Source organism: Rhinopithecus roxellana, chromosome 1, assembly GCF_007565055.1.
Source record: "Rhinopithecus roxellana isolate Shanxi Qingling chromosome 1, ASM756505v1, whole genome shotgun sequence".
NCBI lineage: Eukaryota > Metazoa > Chordata > Mammalia > Primates > Cercopithecidae > Rhinopithecus > Rhinopithecus roxellana.
This window is the reverse complement of record NC_044549.1, coordinates 190,256,599-190,278,365: the sequence shown is the minus strand read 5'-3', so window position 1 is coordinate 190,278,365 and position 21,767 is coordinate 190,256,599. Positions and strand designations below refer to the sequence as shown.

At 46.2% G+C, this 21,767-nt stretch overlaps 1 protein-coding gene across 2 annotated transcripts in view; it reads right to left on the bottom strand.

Moving 5' to 3' along the window:
- Positions 1 to 12,102: 12,102 nt before the first annotated feature.
- ATP1B3 (ATPase Na+/K+ transporting subunit beta 3) overlaps positions 12,103 to 21,767 on the bottom strand; it is a 52,402-nt gene continuing 42,737 nt past the window's right edge. Inside the window, exons 6-7 of one of the 2 annotated variants that reach the window (XM_010378272.2) lie at positions 17,083 to 17,169; positions 12,103 to 12,772 (exon numbers count right to left, since the gene is read on the bottom strand). In XM_010378272.2, coding sequence (XP_010376574.1) covers positions 12,602 to 12,772; positions 17,083 to 17,169 — 258 coding nt within the window. In that variant the 3' untranslated portion in view covers positions 12,103 to 12,601. The remainder of the gene's footprint in view (positions 12,773 to 17,082; positions 17,170 to 21,767) is intronic. The other variant, XM_010378273.2, reaches the window with a different exon arrangement.

The following is a 21,767-nucleotide window of genomic DNA, read 5'->3' as shown; positions in this document are numbered from 1 at the left end:
TATTTCCTTCCCCACCCCAATCTCTGAAAGGTTTCTCAGAGCCTGGAGGGCACAGCATGAGCAATTTGCCGGGCTGGGGCTTGGCCAGGGAGGCAGGTGCCTGCCAGGGCAGGCTGGGACCACTCCCAGTCATCGTAACAAAAGATGACACAGAAGCAGATGAGAGAAAAGTCTGGGGAGAAACAACATGGGCAGAAAACCACAGAAATGTAAGTTTACAACACCCCTTTGTTATCAGCCAGGGAACCATGGAGGCGCTGCAGGGCAGTAGCCCACCAGCAAGAGGCCAGGTTTCTCCTTCCAAGTGCTGAGGGAGGGGCTGGTGGTTCTGCTGAGGGGATGAGAAACCCAGCAGCAGCTGCAGCAGTTGGTAAAACGGGCACACCGGGTGCGGTGGCTCACGCCTGTCATCCCAGCACTTTGGGAGGCCAAGGCAGGTAGATCGCAAGGTCAGGAGACTATTATCCTGGCCAACGTGGCGAAACCCCGTCTCTACAAAAAATACAAAAATTAGCTGGGCGTGGTGACATGTGCCTATAATCCCAGCTACTTGGGAGGCTGAGGCAGAAGAATCACTTGAACCAGGGAGTCGGAGGTTGCAGTGAGCCGGGCCCGGTGGCTGACATCTAATCCCGGCACTTTGGGAGGCCGAGGCGGGTGGATCACCTGCGGTCAGTAACTTGAGACCAGCCTGACCAACATGGTAAAACCCCTGTCTCTACTAAAAATACAAAATTAGCTGGGCATGGTGGCACGAGCCTGTAATCCCAGCTACTCAGGAGGCTGAGGCAGGAGAATCCCTTGAACCTGGGAAGTGGAGGTTGCAGTGAGCCCAGATCACACCATTGCACTCCCACCTGGGCTACAAGAGTGAAACTCTGTCTCAAAAAAAAAAGAAAGAAAATAAAGAAAGAAAGTACTACTGGGTATCAACCAAAAGACTGACAAACAAGTCTCCTCATCTGAACTTAGATGAGCTGTCATTTGAGTAACTTTAATTGACATCTCTTTACATATGATATATATCATATATTCCAGATCCCATAAAGTACTTCCCATGCATAATCCCATAGTATATCAAAATTCTAATTTTTCTATAGGACTTTGTCATGTTTAATAAACAGTATTAGAACACACTCTGCAGTTGACAGTCTGTTAACTACAGATTTTCTTTTTCTTTTTTTTTTTTTTAGACAGAGTCTCGCTCTGTCGCCCAGGCTGCAGTGCGATGGCATGATCTCGGCTCACTGCAACCTCCACCTCCCAGGTTCAAGAAATTCTCTGCCTCAGCTTCCCGAGTAGCTGGGGTCACAGGTGCCTGCCACCATGCACCGGCTAACTTTTGTATTTTTTTTTTTTTTTTTTTTTTTTTTTGAGGCGGAGTCTCACTCTGTCGCCCGGACTGGAGTGCAGTGGCCAGATCTCAGCTCACTGCAAGCTCCGCCTCCGGGTTTACGCCATTCTCCTGCCTCAGCCTCCCGAATAGCTGGGACTACAGGCGCCCGCCACCTTGCCCGGCTAGTTTTTGTATTTTTAGTAGAGACGGGGTTTCACCGTGTTAGCCAGGATGGTCTCGATCTCCTGACCTCGTGATCCACCCGTCTCAGCCTCCCAAAGTGCTGGGATTACAGGCTTGAGCCACCGCGCCCGGCCAATTTTTGTATTTTTAGTAGAGATGGGGTTTCACCATCTTGGCCAGGCTGGTCTTGAACTCCTGACTTTGTGATCCACCCAGCTTGGCCTCCCAAAGTGCTGGGATTACAGACAGGAGCCACCTTGCCTGGCCTAATTTGTTGTTGTTGCTGCTGTTTTTTGTTTGGTCTGTCACCCAGGCTGGAGTGCAGTGGCATGATCTTGGCTCACTACAACCTCCGCCTCCCGGGTTCAAGCGATTCTCCTGCCTCAGCCTCCTGAGTAGCTGGGATTACAGGCACACACCACCACGCCCGGCTAATTTTTGTCTTTTTAGTAGAGACGGGGTTTCACCATGTTGGTCAGGCTGGTCTCAAACTCCTGACCTCGTGATCTGCCTGCCTCGGCCTCCTGGGGTGCCTGTTGGGATTACCAGCATAAGCCATGGCACCCGGCCTTAATTTTATCTTTTGTTTCAAGAATTATTATTTTTTGTTGTGCTTTTTGTTTTTTTGTGTTTGTTGTTGTTTGAGACAGAGTCTTGCTCTGTGGCCCAGGCTGGAGTGCAGTGGTGTGATCTCAGCTCACTGCAACCTCCACCTCCTTGAGCTCAAGTGATCCTCCTGCCTCAGCTTCCCAAATATCTGGGACCACAGATGTGCGCCACCACACCTAATTTTTTTGTATTTTTGGTATAGACGGGGTTTTGCCATGTTGCCCAGGCAACTCTTGGGCTCAAGTGATCAGTCTGCCTTAGCCTCCCAATGTATAGGGATTATAGGCATGAGCCACCGCACCTAGTTACACAAATGTTTAAATGAAGCGAGACAACACTGTCAGTAGGTGAAAGGAAAGGGTGTACTTGGCACACCCTGTCTTGCTCCCTCCTACGAGGCTGTGTGTGTGTGTGTGTATGTGTGTATCTCCCCCCATACCTCGTGTATTGGGTTTTGTGAATGGCTCTAGACCTTTATGGCCAGAACACTCGCTTGGAAGAGGAGGGAGAAAAGGTCATCACTGCTTGCAGGCTGCAGGCATAATAAGCCACCATCCATCCCCTTCAGGAATTCTCCAGCTTAACTTCAGTGTGAGAGAAAAAAATGAAAAATCTCTGAGATGAGAAATTCTGTGAAAACAGGGAACACTCATTCCGTGGCATAGAAGGAGGTGTTGTCTAACTTTAAAAAATAAGGAAATTCGGCTGGGTACAGTGGCCCATGCCTGTAATCCAGCACTTTGGGAGGCCGAGGTGGGTGGATCACCTGAGGTCAGGAAATTGAGACCAGCCTGGCCAACATGGTAAAACCCCGTCTCTACTGAAAATAACAACAACAACAACAAAAAAGCCGGACGTGGTGGTGGCACCTGTCATCCCAGCTAATCCGGAGGCTGAAGCAGGAGAATCGCTTGAACCCGGGAGGGGGTGTTGCAGTTAGCCGAGATCGTGCCAGTGCACTCCAGCCTGGGTGACAAGAGAGAAACTCCATCTCAAAAAAATAAAATAAAAATGATCTGGAAAATAACATGATCAGGATCTTGTTAAGGACTTTCATCTGCGTAAAATTCAGGGCCTGGCCCCTGATATGTAAGTTGTCAGTGTCGAATGAGTGAATGAGTGAATGAGTGAAGTGAATGAGTGAATGAGTGAATGAGTGAACAACACATTTTTTCAAAGCATATTGACCTTTTGGTTAGTTTCAAATAACCAAACAGTGCTCACACTTTTAATGCAGATGACCCAGGCAAGTTTGAAAAATTGGCCTCTTACGAGCCTCTGTCAAGAGGGAACAAGATGGAGAAAAGAATTCAAAATCGCAAAGTGTGGCCTTGCCTTACCTCAGAAGTCATGGGACGGTAGGAACAATAAAATAAGCTAATCCAAGGGGAAAATGGACTCTTGGAAAGAAGGTGGGGCCCCAGGGTCTCAGCCAGCTCCTCCCGTGGATCCTGGGGACCGAATTCCTCATCCTTTGTGGCACGCAGACAATAATCCGACTGCTTTTCCCACCAGCCCAGGTCCCCACACACTGCACCGTTTCTCTCCCCACCAGCAAGGCAAACTGTTTTCTATAAGCCAGAAAAAGACCATAGAGCTACTTATCTTCCGTAAGTCCCAAGCTGTGGTTCAAAGACCAAAACAGCTGCTTCCTCCGCCACCCCACCCGGGCGGGCACCAGCCAGCTGGCTGCCTGCTGCCATTAACAAGCGCATTCTAACCAGCAGCCGCTGGATTTTTCCGTAGAGTATGGGCAGCTATTAAGAGAACACTTGCCCAGAGAAGCCACTGGGCATGGCAGGGAATGAGTTTCAACCTCTTTGGTCCCAGAAATCTGGAATATACAGTAAAAAACAGATGACTCAGAACTAGATCCAGAAGTGCTTAATGGTTCCAGCCGCTTTCTGTGTGAATGTGTCTGTAACGTCTTCCCTGAAGCTTGTGCAGTAGAGAGGGGGAACGTCCCAAGGTCACACAGAGCAGGTACCTCAACTCTAAAGTTCCAGCCCAAGGGCTTTCCCCGCCAGCCAGTATCCCCAGGGCAAAGAAAGCCCTCAAATGCCAGAGGGCCCCACACTAGGTTTCAGGTCATCCCTCAGGTAATGGGTCCTGAGGGGCTGAGAAGCATTTCCGCCATCCCTATTCTTGTTCAATAACAGTGTTTGAGAGCCCTGGGGTTTCCTTTTTCTTTCTTTCTTCTTTTTTTTTTTTTTTGTTGTTGAAACTGGTCTTGCTCTGTCACCCAGTCTGGAGTGCAGTGGCACAATCTCAGTTCACTGCAACCCCAGCTTCCTGGGTTCAAGTGATTCTCCTGTCTTAGCCTCCCGAGTAGCTGGGACTACAGGCGCCTGACACCATACCTGGCTAATTTTTTATATTTTTAGTAGAGACGGGTTTTCATCGTGTTAACCACGATGGTCTCAAGCTCCTGACCTTGTGATCTGCCTGCTTTGGCCTCCCAAAGTGGCTGGGATTACATACGTGAGCCACTGCGCCCGGCCAAGAGCCCTGGTTTAAAAGGTAAGTGGAGGCCAGGTATGGTGGTTCATGCCTGTAATCCCAGCACTTTGGGAGGCCGAGGCTGGTAGATTACCTGAGGTCAGGAGTTTGAGACCAGCCTGGCCAACATGGTGAAACCCCGTCTCTACTAAAAACACAAAATTACCTGGGTATGGTGATGCATGTCTGTAATCCCAGCTACTCAGGAGGCTGAGGCAGGAGAATCTCTTGGACCCAGGAGGCAGAGGTTGCAGTGAGCCAAGATCACGCCATCATACTCCAGCCTGGGTGACAAGAGCGAAACTCCATTTCAAAAAACAAAAAAGTGAGCAGTGCACAGGGATGGACACCTGCTTAGAAGCCAAGTTAAAAAGTCCTCCTGGCCGGGCGCGGTGGCCCACGCCTGTAATCCCAGCACTTTGGGAGGCCGAGGCAGGTGGATCACGAGGTCAGGAGTTCAAGACCAGCCTGGCCAAGATGGTGAAACCCTGTCTCTACTAAAAATACAAAAATTAGCCAGGTGCGGTGGCGGGTGCCTATAATCCCAGTTACTCAGGAGGCTGAGGCAGGAGAATCGCTTGAACCCAGGAGGTGGAGGTTGCAGTGAGCTGAGATCGCTGCACTCTAGCCTGGGCGACAGAGCAAGACTCCATCTCAAAAAGAAAAAAGAAAAAAAAAAGCCTCCTGCACCATGCACAGAGCGTTTCCCTCCTATTCTTTGCACCCACAGGTGTATTCATAGGCCAGCAGTGCACCTCTTTTGGGATGAAAGGACGAGGAATTCAGTCTCTAGAATCCATGGGCTGGAGCTGTTAAGGTTCTGTACTCCTCCCTCTCCCCAAGAGTCCTTTTTTTTCCCCCTTGGATTGGCTTATTTTATTGCTACTTCTTTGGGGATAACACTTTTTTGACTGTTAGCCTGTGAGTTGAATTAACAACTCATCTTTGAGCAAAATGTGTTTCTATTCCCCCCAGGGAAGTGTCACAAGCCCTGAGGAAGTCTCCAAGCTGGCTGGGGCTCCTGATGAAGGTGCTGGTAGGAGCTCAGGGGATGTGTCTGGGCTAATGAGGGCTCTGTGGCTGGCCGCAGCGCAAAACACGGGTTCCCCCAAATTCATTCATTCATTCCATTCATTCATTCATTCATTCATTCATTTAGAGACAGGGTCTTCCTCTGTTGCCCAGGCTGGAGTGCAGTGGTGCAATCATAGCTCACCACAGCTTTGACCTCCTGGGCTCAAGGGATCCCCCTGCCTCAGCCTCTGGAGTAGCTAGAACTGCAGGTGTGCACCACCATGCCCAGCTAATTTGTAAAATTTTTTGTAGAGATGTGGGCTCACTATGTTGCCCAGGCTGGTCTCAAACTCTTGGCCTCAAGTGATGCTCCCTCCTCGGCCTCCAAAAGTGTTAGGACTACAGGAATGAGCCACCACACCTGGCCCATATAACTTTTATTTTTTTGAGATGGAGTCTTGCTCTGTCGCCCAGGCTGGAGTGCAGTGGCACGATATCGACTCACTGCAACCTCCATCTCCTGGGTTCAAGTGATTCTCCTGCCTCAGCCTCCTGAGTAGCTGGGATTACAGGCGTGTGTCACCATGCCTAGCTCATTTTGTATTTTTAATAGAGACAGGGTTTCACTATTTTGACCAGGCTGGTCTCGAACTTCTGACCTTAGGCAATTCACCCGTCTTGGCCTCCCAAAGTGCTGGGATTATAGGTGTGAGCCACCCCGCTTGGCCGTATCTTTGTTTCTTGCAACACACTTATACACATCACAATATTCTTTTTTTTTTTTTTTCTTTTGAGATAGAGTCTCACTCTGTCGCCCAGGCTGGAGTGCAGTGGTGCCATCTTGGCTCACTGCAAGCTCCACCTCCCAGGTTCACGCCATTCTCCTGCCTCAGCCTCCAGAGTAGCTGTGACTACAGGCGCCTGCCACCATGCCCAGCTAATTTTTTTGTACTTTTACTAGAGACAGAGTTTCACCATGTTAGCCAGGATGGTCTCGATCTGACCTCATAATCCATCCGCCTCAGCCTCCCAAAGTGCTGGGATTACAGGCGTGAGCCACTGCGCCCGGCCCACATCACAATATTCTTTTACGGTTAATATGGATTTTAAAATTCTGCTTGCCACACAAGGTAGCCTGGTCTATTGGAGTTATCTGTTGTTATGGATCTAAAAGAATCTTCTGCAACCCTTCACTGTCTTTGGGTATTTTCATTTTTATTTATTTTATTTATTTATTTTTGAGATGGAGTCTCACCCTGTCACCTAGGCTGGAGTGTAGTGGTACCATCTCGGCTCACTGCAATCTCTGCCTCCCAGGTTCAAATGATTCTCCTGCCTCAACCTCCCAAGTAGCTGGGATTACAGGCACCCACCACCACGCCCAGGTAATTTTTGTATTTTCAGTAGAGATGGGGTTTTACCATGTTGGCCAGACTGGTCTTGAACTCCTGACCTTGTGATCCACCTGCCTCGGCCTCCCAAAGTGCTGGGATTACAGGCGTGAACCACTGCAGCTGAGCCTTTGGGTATTTTTGAAGAGTAAAGTGCCCTGAGGAATGTGTATAGGCAAGGGTCTCGCCCTCCCGCTGGATGGCTCTGGATGTAAAGTCATGGAAACACTGTTCCTGCATGTCTTCTAAGAGGCTTCTCAGTGTGGAGAGTGGAGAGTGCCAGCTGAGGGCCGGCCTGGCCCAGCTGGAGACAGAAGCTTGCCAAACTGACTCCATCCCTTAGGAACCAAGAAGACAGCCAGAGTACCAGGCAGAAGCAGCCTGGGCCTCACAGTAGTTGCTAATCTGTAAGTTACATGAGGGCAGGAATTATGTTTTGATCCCCAGTATATCCCAGGCTCCTCACACAGTGCCTAGCACATAGTGGTGCCCAATACACGTTTTTTTTTTCTTAAACGGAGTCTTGCTCTGTCACCCAGGCTGGAGTGCAATGGCGTGATCTCCACTCACTGCAACCTCCGCCTCCTGGGTTCAAGTGATTCTCCTGCCTCAGCCTCCCAAGTAGCTGGGACTACAGGTGCCTACAACCACGCCCAGATAACTTTTTTGTATTTTTGGTAGAGATGGGGTTTCATTATGTTGATCAGGCTGGTCTTGAACTCCTAACCTCAGGCCATCCACCTGCCTTGGACTCCCAAAGTGCTGGGATTACAGGCATGAGACACTGCAACCGGCCTCAATACACATTTTAGAGTGAATTTTGGTAGGAATTTTTTTTTTTTTTTTGAGACAGTCTCACTCTGTTGTCCAGGCTGGAGTGCAGTGGTGTGATCTTGGCTCACTGCAACCTCCACCTGTAGGGTTCAAGCGGTTCTCCTTCCTCAGCCTCCCGAGTAGCTGGGACGACAGGTGTGCACCCCCACGCTAGGCAAGGTGTTTTTTTTTTGTATTTTCAGTAGAGATGAGGTTTTGCCATGTTGGCCAGGCTGGTCTTGAACTCCTGACCTCAAGTGGTCCACTCGCCTTGGCCTTTCAAAGTGTTGGGATTACAGGTGTGAGCCACCGCACCCGGCCTGAATATTTCTTTAAAGAGATGGGGTCTCACTGTTTCCCAGGCTGGTCTTGAACTCCTGGGATCAAGTGATCCTCCTGCTTCAGCCTCCCAAGTAGCTGGGAATATAGGTGTGCCCTACAACACCCAGCCCTAAATTAATTTTTTAAATGAAATCTCACTAAGTGACATGACAGCAACTTTGCACAGATGAGTTGAGTTCACTTCATCTCCAAGCCAGTGGTCCCCAGAACCTCACCCATTCAGTTAGGAGCAAGAGGGTGCTGACAAGGACCCCATTAATAGGCCCGAACCATGCCATCCTCAGGAAGCTGAACTCATGGTTGCAGGCCCCTGTCCTCCCACGGGGCCACAGAAAATAGCAAAGGAAGTGAAAATGTCCCATCCATACCCAAGCTCTGAGACCACACCGGCAAAGCTGAGTGTCTCAAAGCCAGGGGCCCAACACAGGGCACCTCTCCGCAGCCTCCGTGTGATTTCGTAGCTGAACAAGTTCTATCCCAGGCCTGCCTTCTCTCAGATCCCTCTTCCTCCCTCCTTACCTGGGTTCTGAATTCCAGGCATTACACCAACCACAGTCGTACACAAAAGGGCCTTGTGCTCAGATGTAGCCCTGGAAGCAACAGCAGTACCTGGAAGCCTGTTAGGAAACAGAATCTCGGGCCCCACCCTGGGCACTGTCCAATCAGAATCTGCATTTTAAACAGGAGCCCTTGATAGATTGGTTTGAGAAGCACTGGGTTGGAGTAGTAATCGTCACTGAGATGACCATATCAGCATTCTATTTGCCTCCATAACAAATTATCACGAAACTGGTGGCTTAAAACAATATTCATAATCTCCCATTTCTGTAGGTCAGCGGTCTGGGCACAATGTAGCCCGGCTGGGTCCTTTATGCAGGGCCTCAGGGCTGGGATCTGAAGGCTCTGGGGAGGATCTGGCTTCCAAGCTCGCTGGCTGTTGGCAGAATGCATTTCCTTCCGCTTCCCACACGGCCCCATTGAAAACAGCAAGGACGTGTCCAAACCTAGAGGCTTCAGATCTCACTTCTGCTTATAGCTCCCGTGATCACATTAGACTGTTGGATAATCCAGGATAATCTCCCTATTTTAAGGTCAACCCACCAGTTACCTTAATTTCATCTGCAAAGCCCCTCTTGCCACGTGATAGAGCATAACCACGGGCACGGCCCGAGAAGGTGAAGGTCATGGGGGCCGAAATTCTGCCTACCACAGTGACTTCATCAGCAACAGGTCCAGTTCGGGATGAATCGCCTCTGAAGGGTGGTCTCAAGCGCCCCAGCTGAAGTTTCGGCCATCTCCGCCGGCCACACCCCACTGGGTTCCTCCTCCCCGGCTCTGGCTGTTTGATCCCATCTAGCCATCGCCCACGTCCATGCTGCCATACGGCCTCTCAGCACATCCCAGTTCCCTCCTGCCCCTGAAGAGCTCTTACCTGAGGACACGCATCATTCCGCAGGAAACTCCATCTTTCCACACTATCCCCAGCTGTTCTCAGCTACCCAGAAAAAAGGATCAAAAATGCTCATGTGGAAAAACGTGGGGACATATCTCATTCCACCCCACACTCTCTCAGCACAACCTGGGAATGTGACCTGCCAGGCAGCAACCCCAGAAGCAACACCACTCGGGTTCTCCCACGGGCCAATGGCGCGGTCTTTGGGTATTCTCAGGATTCCCTCGCCCAGACAGGTGGCCAGCTAGCAGGAGTGCACAATTCCACATATCAGCTAAAGTCAAATGATGGCTCAATCTTCTCCATCTACTAAATCAAATTGGTGCTAGGCTCCACGGCCAAGGATGCAAAGCTGGTTGTGTTTGGTCCTTTCCAAACTGGGCTGTGAATGGGCAGTGGTAGGTATTACCTTGGAGTTGCTACCTCTATAGAATCCCTCCTAGCGAACTGGAATCTGCATTTTAATGAGACATCCAGGTGATCTGTAAGCACATCCTGAAATCCTGAGGAAAACCCGAAATCAGCAGCAGAAAGGCGGATTCCAGCTGTGTCCAGGCAGCCTTCGTTCCTAGTCCAGTCCTTACCCGGCCCATACAGACCCAGCTCCCGGCCACTCTTCCTCCTCCATCAAGCACCACCTGTCTCTAGAGACCTTTCACAAAAATAAAACTTTAGGGAAGGGCGGGGCCTTTGGAATAATCCTGTCTTCCCCCACCTCATGGCCCCTCGCATATAAGTGCCATCACCATCATCAAGCCACGTGCTGTGTCTCAGAGGCTGTTCCCTCCTAGTTTAAGATCTTTTGAGAAACCTCAGTCTGGCTGATACAGTCCTGGTATATAGCAGGTCTGCTAAATTGTTGTTAAACTGCCTTGATTTCGATAGATGAAGCAAGCAGAGCCAGGAAAAGTTGGGGAGATCAGCTAAGATCACTGGGCAGTCAGGGGCTGATCCACGTCCAAGCTTCTGAACCAGGGAGGCATACAAGATGCTTTGGTGACTTACGTGTGTGTGCCATTTTTGTTTCTCTCCAAAACCCACCTTATGTTGGATGCCATCTCAATTCTTCTTTCATATTCTGAGAATGAGTCTTTTATCTAAGCTCATTAAAACAGAAATTCCATCCATATTTACTTCAAAAGACTCAAAAATACAAATTTAATAGAATACTATGAATTTCACAGGCACCAAAGTTTACAGCTGTTGAGGATGAGGTCACACTGGCTCAACTAAAGTCATGTCACCTCTCTCACCTCGTGGCCTTCTTTTATCCTTGTTTTACATTCTTAAGCGATAGCATAAAGAAAATCAAAACCCAGAAGAGGTTTGCTGTAATTACTCCAAAATAATTTCCTTCAGTGAAAATCTCTTTATCACTATGATTTTAGTGATAGAGGGACAAACAGAGCTCTCACGTGGGGCTGAGTGCTCACTAGCAAAGGGCAGAGGCTGCCACCAGGCCACCAAGGCCCATCTGGCCAGGCAAGGCCACCCACAGCCCTCACATTTACTCCAAATGGTCATTCTTGAGCCAGCTGGGTTGGGTCCCATCCCTTCTGGCTTGTACCACCACAAACAAAACCTCAAGAATATCTGCTTTGCATTTTTTTTTTTTTTTTTTTTTTTTTTTTTTTTTTTGAGACACAGTGTCTCCCTCTGTCACCAGGCTAGAGTGCAATGGCGTGATCTCAGCTCACTGCAACCTCTGCCTGCCAGGTTCAAGCAATTCTCCTGCCTCAGCCTCCCGAGTAGCTGGCACTACAGGCACGCACCACTACGCCCAGCTAACTTTTGTATTTTTAGTAGAGATGGGATTCCACCATGCTGGCCAGGATGGTCTCGATCTCTTGACCTCATGATCCACCCACCTTGGTCTCCCCAAGTGTTGGGATTACAGGCATGAGCCACTGCACACGGCCGCTTTTTTTTTTTTTTTTAAAAAAAGGAGAAAAGTAACGACAAACAATAACCTGAAGAAAAACCAAGAAACAACACAGATCATATGGGAAGCACAACTTTCTCACCACAGTAACCCAAATTATGACGAATAATCCTACCAAGAACACACCTAATACTGGAGGGAAAGAATGCTTACACACAACTGCTGTTTGCTTTGAAGATACGAATAAGTTCCAAGTTTTTATATTTCACAATTTATATACTTTATTATAGTCCACAGTCTGCTAAATAAAAGCAGTAACAAGATATTTCACAAACTATTGTACAAATTAAGTCTTATGAATTTAATCTCATAAAAAATTAGGTGCATAGTCATACTGGCTAACCTAAAAATGCTATTTTATCTACAGCCTAAAATATTTTATAAGAGACAGTTCCAGCACTAAAAATTAATCCCAGTTTTTGTTTTTTTACAGGTTTTACAACAAAAAGTTTGTGCTCTTAATCAAAAAGATCCAGACTAATTCAGCATGTAAAAAATAAATTTTACAAAGAACCCAAGATAATATTTTTCAAATACACTTTTATTTTCTTTTTTTCCTTCCTCACATACAGAACTTCTCCACATACCACATTTCTTGCAGCTATAAAGTCACTTGATGTTGGCCGGGTACCATTTTATCCCTAAAACTCTGTTGACATCAAAATATGACAGTGTTATATCCATAAAATATTTACATAGCACAGCGTATTAAGCTTTAGACACTTGGCAATTAAACCACATAAAAAGAGGACAAGACCCCCATCCTACATGTTTGGAATCAGGTGTTCACAGGTCCCTATCTGGCGACTGTACACTGGTTCAAAGGGCAGCAGAGGCAACAGGCAGTTACTTCAGAGGACACTGAACACTATGATCTGGAAGCACGTTATGATGTAACCCAGTGTCATGTACCACACACCTTTCTCCAAGGTGGTCTCATAATTCTAGAATGGAAGGTCCAGCTGATATAAAATGAAGACAGACAACACAACATTTACTGGGGAGATATCCTACTCATCCTATGCACGTGCTGTGATTTTGAACATAACTCGTCCCAAAAACTTGTCACGATCATCCTGACTTTTTAGGTTGGCTGATCCATCAATCTTGCACTCAACTGTTACTTCTTTCCCAGTGTTGTTAGGAGCAAAGCTGACCTGAACAGCAACCAATGGCTGTAGATACCCCACCTGGCAATAAAAGGAAAAGACATTAATTCAAACTCTATGGAAACTTTATACTTTTCTCTACCAGGAATCGGCTTATTCTGTAAATTTTCTTTTTGAGACTCTGTCGCCCAGGCTGCAGTGCAGTGGTGCAATCATGGCTCACTGAAGCCTCAAGCAATCCTCCCACCTCAGTTTCCTAAGCAGCTGGGACTGCAGGTGCATGCCACCACAGCCCACTCCTTTTTACACTTTTTTGTAGACACAGGGTCTCCCTGCCCAGGCTAGTCTCAAACTCCTGGCTTCAAATGGCCCTTCCACCATGCCCTCCCAAAGTGCTGGGATGACAGGTGTGAGCCACCGCATGTGGCTTGTAAATTAAAATAATAATAATAAAATAATTTAGATCTATTATTTTCTGTTCTCTGCATTCTTTTTAATTTCTTGGAGCCGTAAGTCCATACCTGTAACTACTGATAAAAATGTTGGCTGTGTGTGACAGCTCATGCCCCTGAGCTCAAGTGATCCTCTTGCCTTGTCCTCCCAAAGTGCTAGGATTACAGGCATGATCCTAGCCACCACACCCAGCCTATTATCATTACTTTTTTTGTGTGTGTGAGACGGAGTCTTGCTCTGTCACCCAGGCTGGAGTGCAGTGGCACAATCTCAGCTCCCTGCAACCCCCGACTCCTGGGTTCAAGTGATTCTCCTGCCTCAGCCTCCCAAGTAGGTGGGATTACAGGCACCTGCCACCACGCCCAGCTAACTTTTGTATTTTTAATAGAGACGGGGTTTCACCATGTTGGCCAGGATGGTCTCAATCTCCTGACCTCGTGATTCATCTACCTCAGCCTCCCAAAGGGCTTGGGATTACAGGCGTGAGCCACCACACCCTACCCTTATCATTATTTTTTAATATTCTTTTTTGAAATGGAGTCTGTTGCCCAGGTTGCAGTGCAGTGGCACCATCTCAGCTCATTGCAACCTCCACCTCCCAGGTTCAAGCGATTCTCCTGCCTCAGTCTCTCATGTAGCTGGAATCACAGGTGCCCACCACCATACCCAGCTAATTGTTGTATTTTTAGTAGAGACAGGGCTTTGCCATTGTTACTAAAGCTGGCCAGGCTGGTTGCGAACTCCTGACCTCAGGTGATCCATCCATCTCGGCCTCCCAAAGTGCTGGGATTATAGGCGTGAGCCACCGCACCAGCCTTTTTTTTTTTTTTTTTGAGACATTGCACTCTGTTACCAGGCTGGAGTGCAATGATGCAATCTCGGCTCACTGCAACCTCTGCCTCCCGGGTTCAAGCGATTCTCCTGCCTCAGCCTCCTGAGTAACTGGGATTACAGGAGGGTGCCACCATGCCCAGTTAATTTTTGTATTTTTAGTAGAGACAGGGTTTCGCCATGTTGGTCAGGCTGGTCTCGTACTCCTGACCTCGTGATCCGCCCACCTCGGCCTCCCAAAGTGCTGAGATTACAGGCATGAGTCACTGTGCCCGGCCTTAATTTTTAATATTCTATAATCTTGATTTTAATTTACCTTTTCATCTGTAAGTTGTTTAAGCGACAGCTTCCACTTGTCCCTCCCCCCATATAGAAGGGTCTTTTTAATAATTTTTAGTTTTATTGCATTGTAATCACAATGTATTGATTGTAATTGTAATATATTTCTACTTTTATGGAACTTAAAAGATTTTATTATTATTTATTGTTATTTATTAATTGATTTTGAGACAGATTTGTTCTTATTCTCCAAGCTGGAGTACAATGGCACGATCTCGGCTCACTGCAAACTCTGCCTCCTAGGTATAAGGGATTCTCCTGCCTCAGCCTCCCAAGTAGCTAGGATTACAGGTATGTGCCCCCATGCCCAGCTAATTCTGTATTTTCAGTAGAGACAGGGGTTCTCCATGTTGGTCAGGCTGGTCTCGAACTCTTGACCTCAGGTGATCCGCCCGCCTCAGCCTCCCAAAGTGCTGGGGTTACAGGCGTAAGCCACCGTGCCAGGCAGTAATGAGCTTTTTTATTTTCCCCTCACATGATACTTATTGATGACAGAGGAAAAAAAGTAACTTTGTATTGTAGAAACCTGGCTGACACCACCTTAACCAAGCAATCAAGGTAATATCACCATTAATGGAACGAAATGATACCATGTCCCTCCTGACACTCTTTGAGAACTCAACATTTCTTCTGAGGCACTCATGCCAAAACGCACAACCTACATTTAATCATGAAAAACCACAAACTCAAACTAATGAACATAAAATAAGCCATAAAAGGCCTGTACTTATTCTTCAAGAGTACAAAGGCATGAAGAGACTGAGGAAATATTCCAGACTATAGGTTGCTAAACATATTAACAGTGTGACATCTTGGATCAGGAAAACACTCTTGTCTTTCACTATAAAGAATATTACTGGCCGGGCACGGTGGCTCAAGCCTGTAATCCCAGCACTTTGGGAGGCCGAGACGGGCGGATCACGAGGTCAGGAGATCGAGACCATCCTGGCTAACACGGTGAAACCCCGTCTCTACTAAAAAATGCAAAAACCTAGCCGGGCGAGGTGGCAGGCGCCTGTAGTCCCAGCTACTCGGGAGGCTGAGGCAGGAAAATGGTGTAAACCCGGGAGACGGAGCTTGCAGTGAGCTGAGATCCGGCCACCGCACTCCAGCCCGGGCGACAGAGCGAGACTCCGTCTCAAAAAAAAAAAAAAAAAAATTACTGCAACAACTGATGGATTTTCAACAAAGTCTACAGATTCATAAGAGTACTATATGTTACCTTCCTTTGTTAACTGTACTATGGTTATTGTCTTTGTTTTCTGTTGCTTATAACACAATACTTGAAACTGGGTAATTTATAAAGAAAGGAATTTATTTCTTACAGTTAATGGAGGCTGAGAAGGCCAAGATCAAGCAGCTGCATCTGGTGAGAGCCTTCTTTGCTGCTGGGGACTTTCAACAGAGTTCTGAGGTGGTGCAAGGCATCACATGGCCGGGGACTGAGCATGCTAACCTGCTAGCTCAGGTCTCTCCTCCTCTTCTTATAAAGCTGCTAGTCCCACTCCTATGATAACTCATTAGTCCACTAACCTTTTTTTTTTTTTTTTTTGAGACAGAGTCTCGCTTTCTCGCCCAGGCTGGAGTGCAATGGTGCAGTCTTGGCTCACTGCAATCTCTGCCTCCTAGGTTGAAGTGATTCTCCTGCCTCAGCCTCCCGAGTAGCCGGGATTACACGCACCCACCACTATGCCTGGCTAATTTTTGTATTTTCAGTAGAGATGGTGTTTCACCATGCTAGTCAGGCTGGTCTAGAACTCCTGACCTCAGGTGATCTGCCCACCTCGGCCTCCCAAAATGCTGCGATTATAGGCGTGAGCTACCGCACCCAGCCGCAATGAGCTTTTGGTTTTCTTTTTTGAGATGGAGTCTCTCTGTTGCCTAGGCTGGAGTACAGTGGCACGATCTCAGCTCACTGCAACCTCCAACGCCCAGGTTCATGCCATTCTCCTGCCTCAGCCTCCTGAGTAGCTGGGACTACAGGCGCCCAACACCATGCCCAGCTAATTTTTTGTAATTTTTAGTAGAGACAGGGTTTCACCGTGTTAGCCAGGATGGTCTTCATCTCCTGACCTCGTGATCTGCCCGACTCGGCCTCCCAAAGTGCTGGGATTACAGGCATGAGCCATGGCACCTGGCCTTGATTTTATTTTTTGGGGGGGGTGGGGGGGAGGTGGTGGGGACAGAATCCCATTCTGTTGCCCAGTCTGGACTGTGGTGGTACAATCTTGGCTCACTGCAACCTCCACCTCCTGGGTTCAAGCGATTCTCCTGCCTCAGCCTCCTGAGTAGCTGGCACTATAGGCACACGCCACCACGCCCAGCTAATTTTGGTATTTTCAGTAGAGAGAGGGTTTCACAAAGTTGGCTGGGCTGGTCTCGAACTCCTGACCTCAGGTGATCCACCCGCCTTGGCCTCTCAAAATGCTGTGATTACAGGAGTAAGCCACCGCACCCAGCCTTGATTTTCTTTTTAAGTACTTTTCTACTTTCTCTACATAAGCATATACTACTACCTCTATGATGAAAAAGAAAATGACATTTTAGAAATAATCATCTAACTTTAATTTATCTGCTTGGGTTCTGTGTTCTGAATTGTAGATGTGGGAATTCCATTTACCATCACCATTAAAATAAAACAAAACCTGAACAGATGATGCACAAATTAAACAGAGCTTGGGTCTACCTACCCCAGACAAGGGGTACGCACACAGATGCTACAGCTTCCCAAAAGAGTAATTACCACATACGAACTTCTAAATACTTACATGCAGTTTTTTCCCATAATATGGGAAATATTTTAAGTCTATCATTCCATTATGAGGATAAACTGCTACATTTGGTATATCTTCATTCTAAAGTTGAAAACAAAAGAAATCCTCTTTAGGCTCACAAAAAGAATTTCTAAAAACTATGTTTGTAATTAAAGCAGTATCAATCATGAATAGTTTGGAGAAACTGCTCCAACTATATTATCATTACAAGTGTATTTCTGAGAAGAAACTTGCTCATCTTGATTGCAAATATTATCTAACTAAACCCTTCCACATGAACTATCCTGGTTCTTATACTTCTAGATACACTCTATACTCTTTCATGAGAGTCCCTTCTTAATTATAGCCAGTTCCACTCATGTACTCCTGTAAAATCTTACCTGCCCTCCAAATACCAAATGCCAGCCTTTCTACCTAACAGCAGGAATGCACCAGTAGGTTTGGGACCAGTGTTTTCCTGAAATGAAGAAAATACTGTGCTTCCAGACTGGAAAGCAATGGCCAACACAAGGTGCCAACCTAGAATGCAGCACTCAGGCCTGGGAGACAGCAGGTGTCAGTTTCATGTGATTAATAACCAGAACTGCAACCAGAGGGGAAGCACGAGGGAAAACTTAAGGTACTCCAAGCAAAACTCTCCTCGACAAATTTAAATACTATATTTCTCAGGGATAAATTTATGAGTATATACAAATCATTAAGTATTACTTGTCTACTGGAATTCCATGTTTACCAACATATACAGACATATTCCATGCTTATCAACATATAAATCAAGCATCACCTATAGTCCAATTCATTCATGCTATTAGTTATTTCTAGTATCATTCATGATAAATTAGCAATTTATGAAAATTTGCATGTAACACTTTCCAAATGGGCCTAATTCTAATGAGTGTAACTTCAACACAGACTGAGTAGTAGCAAATGGACCACAATGATTAAAATCAGTGCTGGGTTTACGGAGCACTAGTTACAATAAAACATTATTAAATACTTGAATTTTATATCTATATATTAAAAAAATTTTTTTGAGACAGGGTTGAAAGCACACATGAAACAGCATAAAGCAGAACTAAGAATCCACTCTAAGGAGTTGTAGATTCTGCTCATTTCATTTCATTATGAAGCAGCATATGGCTGTGGGGTGGGATAAGAAACAGATGAAAGGCACCGGCCAGACAGCACAAAGCACAGAGTGGTGATGCGCCCCACCCACCAGACAAGCTCTAATGATCCAGATGAAGAATATGTGGAAAGGGCAGGAAGTAACAATGCTAGGAGAAATCGCAAAAGCAATTTTCAATCACTACTCAAACTCCACCCTTCATTTGTACTCTTTAACTTAAAAAATAAGCTTAAAATCAAAGATAACATTTTATATTAGAGAAAAACTAGTCACTTTGATATCAGTGCTTTTCTGCAGTAATTGCTTTTGTTGAACATATTTTACCTTAATATATGACCTTTATTTACAGAACGCATTTCCCCAAAATGAAAAAAAGGTTTTTCTTTGAGAAACAGTTTGGAGTACCTTGGAGTGTGTTCTCTTTCTTTCTTTTTTTTTTTTTTTGAGACAGAGTTCTCATTCTGTTGCCTAGGCTGGAGTGCAATGGCCCGATTTCGGCTCACTGCAGCCTCCTTCTCCCGGGTTCAAGTGATCAAGTGATTTTCCTGCCTCAGCCTCCTGAATAGCTGGGATTGCAAGTGTTTGCCACCACGCATGGGTAATTTTTGTATTTTTAGTAGAGACGGGGTTTTGTCATGTTGGCCAGGCTGGTCTTGAACTCCTTACCTCAAGTGATCCACCTGCCTCAGCCTCCCAAAGTGCTGGGATTACAGGCGTGAGTCACTACGCCCAGCCCAGCGTTTCCCACCAGATACCACACTTAGCTTACACTTCCCTCCTTTAGGCCTAACAAGTCTTAGTGGGCAGCATCAATGACAGAGCAGGGCACTGGGGCTCAGAGTTAAGGCCAGGTGCTCAAGACCACCAGGTGTGGCAGACGCTCAACTGTTCTCTCAGTGTGGGCCTAAACCATGATCTTGGCAGGATTTTTCTTAATCTTTTAATTTATACCTTCTGTGAAAATAAACATTTAGAAATTGTGAAATATTAAAATGAGTATCTGAATAATGAGATACTCAGGGTGAAGCATATATGTCATAATTTGCTAAGTATATGAATAACATCATTTTTTTTTTTCTTTTTGAGACAGAGTCTCGCTCTGTTGCATAGGATGGAGCGGAGTGGCGCAATCATGGCTCACTGCAACCTCTGCCTCCTGGGTACAAGCGATTCTCTTGCCTAAGACTCCCGAATAGCTGGGATTACAGGCATGTGCCACCACGTCAGGCCATTTTTTAATTTTTAGTAGAGACAGCGTTTGGCCATGTTGGCCAGGCTGGTCTCAAATTCCTGACCTCTGGTGATCTGCCTACCTTGGCCTCGCAAAGTGCTGGGATTACAGGTGTGAGCCACCGTGCCAGGCAATAGTATCATATTGTAAACTATGAACAACTAACTCTAAGAACCTACTGATGGTCACTAAGTTCCACCAAAACAAAATGAAGTTTAAAAAATAATGCATTTTGTTTCTTCCCACTTTTGATTTTCTTAATATGATTCATTTTCATAATAAAATAAAATACTGGGAAAAAATGTCATAAATATGAACATTACACCTTTTGCAGGAATCATCTTTTAAGCTGATATATATTAAAAGGCCACCTTGGCCACCTGTGGTGGTTCACGCCTGTAATCCCAGCACTTTCAAAGACAGAGGTGGGTGGATTGCTTGAGGCTAGGAGTTCAAGACGAGCCTGGCAACATGGCGAAACCCTGTCTCTACGGAGAGAGAGAGAGAAAAAAAAGGCACCTCCAAGTATGGTCAGTATTTGTATTTTCAGGACTCTAATTTGTATAAAAGCAATTAAGGCAGAACAAAATCAATACAAGACAAATAAAAGACATATATTACAAAAAGAACTAAAGAATTTAAAGAACACTTGATATAGACAAATCTAATAGCAAATTGCAATTATGATACGTCGTAAATGCTTCCATCTGTTCTGGAGAGCCACATCTCTAAAATTTATGGGTTCTAACTGGTTTACTACTTGTAACTAGCCCAGGGATAAAATGCCAAATTTTACAAACATTTCTTCCACTTTTATGTTTTTCTAAAAGCAAAAAAAAAAAAAAAAAAAAAAAATTCCACAACTAAATAAACAAAATTAAAAACCCACCTGCTTTGATTATTTTATGTACTTCACACACATCTCTCCAAAGCAAAAGGGAAAGCTAACTGAAATCGGAATCATTAAATCTGGATTTTTCATTAACATTTCCCCCAACTATTCTAGAAGCGAAGGATACATAATAGATAAACAACAAGAAAAATGCATTTAAAACCTTAAGGGGGCTGGGCGCAGTGGCTCACGCCTGTAATCCCAGTACTTTGGGAGGCCGAGGCAGGCGGATCACAAGGTCAGGGGATCAAGACCATCCCGGCCAACATGGTAAAACCCCGTCTCTACTACAATACAAAAAATTAGCCAGGCGTGGTAGTTCGTGCCTATAGTCCCAGCTACTTGGGAGGCTGAGGCAGGAGAATTGCCTGAAGCCGCGAGGCGAAGGTTGCAGTGAGCCAAGATTGCACCACTGCACTCCAGCCTGGGCAACAGAGAAAGACTCCGTCTCAAAAAAAAAACCAAAAAAACAAAAAAACAAAAACACACCTTAAGGGAAGAGGTATATGGAATTGTTTATACTGGCCAAAGGCTTACACAATTTAAAGCTTAGGAAAATAATTTAAAGCTTTTGCGCTTATGGCTTGAATGTTTTTTCCTTTCAGGTGATAATGGCTTTGTTGACCCAGGATTCCATACAAGCTTATACATGCAGCCTGCTCATAGGCTCCTGTATACAGGCGCACTATCATGAAATTAGCACTTCTACCCAGCTGAAGCCTAGCACTCAAGCCCCAAGAACTTCCTACCAGAAAGCTTTGTGAGCAAGCCCTGAGGCTCATAAAGGGTTACCCAACATTTTTTCTAAATGTATCTTGTAGCTATAATGTTCTGACTTGAGAACTGACAGTATATGCTGCCCACTAGATTTTTATAAGAATTCATCAAGAAAAACTCAGCCGGGCGCGGTGGCTTATGCCTGTAATCCCAGCACTTTGGGAGGCCGAGGCGGGCGGATCATGAGGTCAGGAGATCGAGACCATCCTGGCTAACACGGTGAAACCCCGTCTCTACTAAAAAATACAAAAAATGAGCAGGGTGAGGTGGCTCATGCCTGTAATCCCAGTTACTCGGGAGCCTGCGGACGGGGAATGGTGTGAACCCGCAGGTGGAGCTTGCAGTGAGCCAAGATCGCGCCAGTGCACTCCAGCCTGGGCGACAAAGCGAGACTCTGTTCCCATAAAAAAAAAAAAAAAAAAGAAAGGAAGTAAAGAAAGGCTCAGCTTAGATATGGTATCTGGTTTTAAGTGAGATTCTGGCTTGCTTTTTTTTTTTTTTTTTTTGTGTGTGTGTGTGTGTGTGTGTGTGTGACAGAGTCTTGCTCTGTCGCCAGGCTGGAGTGCAGAAGCGTGATCTCGGCTCACTGCAACCTCCGCCTCCTCAGTTCAAGCGATTCCCTTGCCTCAGTCTCCTGAGTAGCTGGGTCT